Genomic DNA, 6,090 nt, shown 5'->3' with positions numbered 1-6,090 from the left:
GACATTTAGAGCAGTCTGTATGTCATAAAAAGTGATTGACCACCAAGACGGTTATAGATAATTACTTTCTAAAGCAACTTTAAAAATCCAGGGCGAATTAAGAGCAGTTTGTATGTCATAAAAAGTGATTGACCACCAGCTTTAAACAGTGGTATCACACGAGCAATTTGAATACATCAGGAAAATATGATGACAAAAGACAACAGTATTACTTTGGCTGAGTTAATTCTGATATGGGACAAATTAAAATACGCCTATTTTGTGCGGTCAATTCTGGCTTTAAAAATTCAGTTTAAATCAGACAAAGGGCTCAACAAAAAAAGAAAAGAGTTTGACGTCAACAGCAGAAAATTGTCTTTGTTAGAATATTAGAGACCTTAAGATAGAGGTTCTTTGCCATTTCCCGCGAACTGCGAACGTCAAGACATCACGTGACCAGTGGGTTGGGTTCAGGTTTGCAGTTTAAGAGTCACGTTTGTACGGCTAGACCACGTTCTAGAGGTAAGTGTTTTACCGCAAGGTTTTTTGCACCCTAAAACATCACAATCCCACGTTTGAGAGGAAATACTACTTTTAAAAACTGTTTGGCTTATTAACTATCGAATTCTTGTACATTGAAACGTAATTTTGAAGACGATTTCTCAGCTAAAACAGAAGTGAACGAACGAATGAAAACAAACATGGCAGCCGGCTATTCAACCCGCGAATCTTAAGTCCCAAATATAGGCAGACGGCTAACGTGAAACCGCTAACCGCAAACTGCGCCTTGCCGTTTGTGGTAAGATCGCCAAACCTCGATCTTAAGGTCTCTAATAATGACATGCGGTCTCTTTGATGTTGGTTTGGCTACGTACCTGCAGCATTTGTGGTCAGTGCATTGAACTTCTGAAGCTTTCTTTTGTATTTTTCAAGGTGTACCCTCTCTTTCAAAGACGACCTTCCTTGTTCTGATAGTCAAGAATGGCAGACAAAAAGATGAACGTTTTCCAGCAGCATATACAAGAGCTTTGCATTGCCAGAAAAGAGGGAAACAAAAAAGGGGAGGGTATTGCGTACTTCAATCTTGGCGCTTATTATTATGGCTTGGCCTTTTTTGAACACGCCAAGAGGGATTACTCAAAAGCATTAAGTATTTTTAAGGAAATAGCTTTCAGTGCTGGAGAGGGAAAAGCCTATGGCAATCTCGGCATCGCTTATCACAGTCTGGGCAACTTTAAAAAGGCCAGAAAGTACCTCAAGCAACAACTAATTGTTGCCAAAAAAGTAGGTGATAGGGCCGAGGAAGGCAATGCCAATAGTAATCTCGGCAACGCTTATCACAGTCTGGGCAATTTTAAGCGAGCCATACAGTATCACGAACACCATCTTAGCATTGCAAAAGAAGTAGGGGATAGGGCCGGAGAGGAGAAGGCCAATGGCAATCTCGGCAACGCTTATCACAGTCTGGGCAATTTTAAGCGAGCCATACAGTATCACGAACACCATCTTAGCATTGCAAAAGAAGTAGGGGATAGGGCCGGAGAGGAGAAGGCCAATGGCAATCTCGGCATCGCTTATCACAGTCTGGGCAATTTTAAGCGAGCCATACAGTATCAAGAACAACATCTTAGCATTGCAAAAGAAGTAGGGGATAGGGCCGGAGAGGGCAAGGCCAATGGTAATCTCGGAAACGCTTATCACAGTCTGGGCCATTTTAAGCGAGCCATACAGTATCACGAACACCATCTGAGCATTGCAAAGGAAGTGAGGGATAGACCAAGAGAGGGATGGGCCAATGGTAATCTCGGGGTCGCTTATAGCAGCCTGGGGAATTTTAAGCGAGCCATAGAGTATCACGAACAACATCTTAGCATTGCACAAGAAGTAGGGGATAGGGCCGGAGAGGAGAAGGCCAATGGTAATCTCGGCATCGCTTATCACAGTCTGGGCAATTTTAAGCGAGCCATACAGTATCAAGAACAACATCTTAGCATTGCAAAAGAAGTAGGGGATAGGGCCGGAGAGGGCAAGGCCAATGGTAATCTCGGAAACGCTTATCACAGTCTGGGCAATTTTAAGCGAGCCATACAGTATCACGAACACCATCTGAGCATTGCAAAGGAAGTGAGGAATAGGGCAAGAGAGGGATGGGCCAATGGTAATCTCGGAGTCGCTTATAGCAGCCTGGGGAATTTTAAGCGAGCCATAGAGTATCACGAACAACATCTTAGCATTGCACAAGAAGTAGGGGATAGGGCCGGAGAGGGCAAGGCCAATGGTAATCTCGGCATCGCTTATCACAGTCTGGGCAATTTTAAGCGAGCTATACAGTATCAAGAACAACATCTTAGCATTGCAAAAGAAGTAGGGGATAGGGTCGGAGAGGGCAAGGCCAATGGTAATCTCGGAAACGCTTATCGCAGTCTGGGCAATTTTAAGCGAGCCATACAGTGTCACGAACAAAGTCTTAGCATTGCAAATGAATTAGGGGATAGGGCCTGGGAGGGCACTGCCATTGGTAATCTCGGAAATGTATATCACAGTCTGGCAAATTTCAAGCGAGCCATAGAGTATCACGAACAAACTCTTAGCATTGCAAAAGAAGTAGGGGATAGGGCCGGGGAGGGCAAGGCCAATGGTAATCTTGGCAACGCTCATAAAAGGCTGGGCAATTTCAAGCGAGCTATAGAGTATCACGAACAACATCTTAGCATTGCAAAAGAAGTAGGGGATAGGCCCGGAGAGGGCGCGGCCAATGGTAATCTCGGCAGCACTTGTCACAGTGTGGGCAATCTCACGCGGGCCAAAGAGTATTATGAACAAAATCTTAGCATTGCAAAAGAAGTAGGGGATAGGGCCAGTGAGGGCACGGCCAATGGTAATCTCGGCAACGCTTATCTCAGTCTGGGCAATTTCAAGCGAGCCATAGAGTATCACGAACAACATCTTAGCATTGCAAAAGAAGTAGGGGATAGGCCCGGAGAGGGCACGGCCAATGGTAATCTCGGCAACACTTGTCTTAGTCTGGGCAATTTCAAGCAAGCCATAGCGTATCACGAACAACATCTTAGCATTGCAAAAGAAGTAGGGGATAGGGCCGGGGAGGGCACGGCCAATGGTAATCTCGGTAACGATTATTACAGTGTGGGCAATTTCAAGCAAGCCATAGAGTATCACAAACAACATCTTAGCATTGCAAAAGAAATAGGGGATAGGGCCGGGGAGGGAGCGGCCAATGGTAATCTCGGAATCGCTTATCGCAGTCTGGGCAATTTCAAGCGAGCCATAGAGTATCTTAAACACAGTCTTAGCATTGCAAAAGAAGTAGGGGATAGGGTCGGGGAGGGCACGGCCAATGGTAATCTCGGCATTGCTTATCACAGTCTGGGCGATTTCAAGCGAGCCATAGAGTATCACGAACAAAATCTTAGCATTGCAAAAGAAGTAGGGGATAGGGCAGGGGAGGGAAGGGCCAATGGTGATCTCGGCATCGCTTATTGCAGAATGGGTGAGCTTGAAAATGCTCTTCTCTTTACGGAACGACATCTTACTATTTGCAAGGAAACGGAGAATCCAGTGAGGCTGGGAATCGCTTGTAATAACGTTGGTCTTGTTCATGAAGTTTTAGGCTCTTTGTGCAAAGCCCTTAATTTTCATCGTCTAAGCATAAGATATTTTGGTAAAACAAGGCGTCTTCTTCAGTCAGAAGATGCATGGAAAATAAGCTTTCGTGATACAAAACAAGAGGCGTACACAGCTCTGTGGACAGCACTTTTGAAGAATAGAGAGGTTGATGAGGCTTTGTTTGCTGCTGAAAAAGGACGAGCACAGGCCTTGGCAGACATTTTGAAGGTGCAATTTGGCGTTGATGAAGAACCTTCCCCGGCAATTACGAAGACGGAAACTATCTCCGCTGTTATGAAATATTTGCCTTTACAAACAGTTTTTATAGCACTTGCAGGGAACACTATCAGTTTTTGGCTTCTGAGAAGAGGAAGCGGAATAAACTATAGGCTAAAGGCAATCGAAAATGGAAGTGCTGACTCATTGATAAAGACTACTTTGAAACAGATTGGCGCGGGGGCTGTTGTCCGATGCGAGAATCGCTCGGTACACAGACATCGCAGCCACTTCTCTTGCAGTGGAGAAGCTGTTGAGGAATCCTTTCAATCTTTCAGCGCGTCTGACAACCCCTTGCAGTCCTTGTATGATTTCTTAATCAGTCCCATTGCAGACTTGCTCCAGGATGATGACTTAATCTTTGTTCCTGATGGACCATTTTGCTTGGCTCCTTATTCTGCATTGAGTGACTCTGTAAGGATCCGTACTGTTTCCTCATTGTCCGCTTTGAAACTGATCACAAGTGCACCTAATGTTTTCAACAGTAAGAATGAAGCGCTACTCGTGGGCGATCCTTGCTTGAAGGAAATCACTTGGGGCACCGGTGGACCCATGTTTGAACAGTTGCCGTGTGCGAAAAAAGAGGTGGAGATGATTGGACAACTTCTGCAGACCGCGCCTCTCACTGGCAAAAATGCAACGAAAGCTGAGGTGCTGAAAAAAATAAAGTCAGTTGGTTTAATCCACATTGCTGCTCATGGAGATGATGAGTTTGGAGAAATTGTTTTGGCCCCAAATCTCGAGCGCGCTTCCCAAATTCCCAAAGAGGAAGATTACATGTTAACAATGAGCGATGTTCGAGCAGTTCGTCTTCAGGCAAAGCTGGTTGTGCTGAGTTGCTGTCATAGTGGTCAGGGAGAGGTAAAATCTGAGGGTGTGGTGGGAATAGCCAGAGCTTTCCTGTGTGCCGGTGCCCGGTCTGTTCTGGTGTCACTCTGGGCAATCGATGATGAGGCGACCTTGCTGTTCATGATGAGCTTTTACCAACACTTGGTAGATAGAAAAAGTGCAAGTTTAGCTCTTCATCATGCTATGAAATCTCTTCGGGAGACAAAGGAGTATTCCGCCATTAAATACTGGGCGCCATTTGTTCTAATTGGCGATGATGTCACGTTTGAATTTGGGCCTTAAGAACCCGAACTTTCATTTAAGACAAAGACAGAGTTTCGAGGAAGAGCCATTTTTCATTCGTAGAATTGAATACCAAATGTCAATGGTTTCTTCTTTTTTTTTTTCTTTTTTTCTTTTTTGCAGAAAAACAAAATTTAAAGTTCCGGTGTTCTAATCAGTAGGCTTTGTAAGTTTATGGACTTTAGGATCTTTCTGTGATAAAAGGTTCGGAAAAAATGCGTGGAGAAGGAAATGGCAAGTTTTTCAAGTGTCTAAAATGCAAATTTTATCAGATTTGTTACAGTGTGACCGGGAAAACCGTCAACACCTAAAATACATTAGGAATGCTTATGGTTCATAAGCCAATCATGTTTGAGGATTTCACACGCCCAAACCGCAAACTGAATAAACGTTGTTAGTACTGCAGCAGATAATACTGGAATTCACGACGGCGCCACATGTTGAAAGCAACAATTGCTTCGGAGTGCCAGTGATCGGTGAAAGGACAAATAAAGGCACTGTTCTGTTTCTTTATAAGTAGTTTCGGAGCTTAAACGACCAGAATTGGCCCAAATTAAATCCATTGCCCGGTAAATCTGAAGGCGACACAGCTCTTGTGGTGCAAATAACAGTAACTAAACATTGTGCGCGGATGCGGTCAAACGGGTGATTGGACATACATAACATTTCTCAAATATCTCAGGTGTTCACGGTTTTCCCGGTCGCACTTTAAGGGGGCCAAGGAAAAGTAAACGAATGGCCGACTTCTTGAGCAAGTTCTAGAGGCTAAAAAACTAGGAAAGTAGGCATTTACTGATATCCTAATTAATATACAGGAGGTTTTAAGACTCAAGAAATTGCTAGAAAAAGGTTACAGAATCAAACAAATAGAAAGTTTCTCAGAAACGTGGATTTTCTAAGATAATAGGGAACTTTATATCAGAGGATGAGGACGAGTACGAGTTCTCCGTACTGAGCATGCGCATAAGGTTTGGGAGCAGACATTTTTTGAAGTGCGCATGCTCAGTACAGAAAACTCGTACCGGAGGTGGTCCTTGTCCTTCGATCTAAAGGTCCCTATTTCCACTGAGGGTTTTCACA

The 6,090-nt window shown here is 44.2% G+C and overlaps 1 protein-coding gene across 1 annotated transcript; it reads left to right on the top strand.

The window, feature by feature from the left end:
* Nucleotides 1–1,173: 1,173 nt before the first annotated feature.
* Nucleotides 1,174–5,445, top strand: LOC137972599 (tetratricopeptide repeat protein 28-like; the record flags this gene model as incomplete). Its single annotated transcript, XM_068819341.1, has 1 exon — nt 1,174–5,445. A coding segment is annotated over one exon (3,837 nt), but the record flags the coding sequence as incomplete, so codon positions are not given.
* Between the last annotated feature and the right edge of the window lie 645 nt (nt 5,446–6,090).

Source organism: Montipora foliosa, chromosome 10 (assembly GCF_036669935.1).
Source record: "Montipora foliosa isolate CH-2021 chromosome 10, ASM3666993v2, whole genome shotgun sequence".
In the NCBI taxonomy this organism is placed as follows: Eukaryota; Metazoa; Cnidaria; class Anthozoa; order Scleractinia; family Acroporidae; genus Montipora; species Montipora foliosa.
This window is presented reverse-complemented; position numbering and strand designations above follow the sequence as displayed.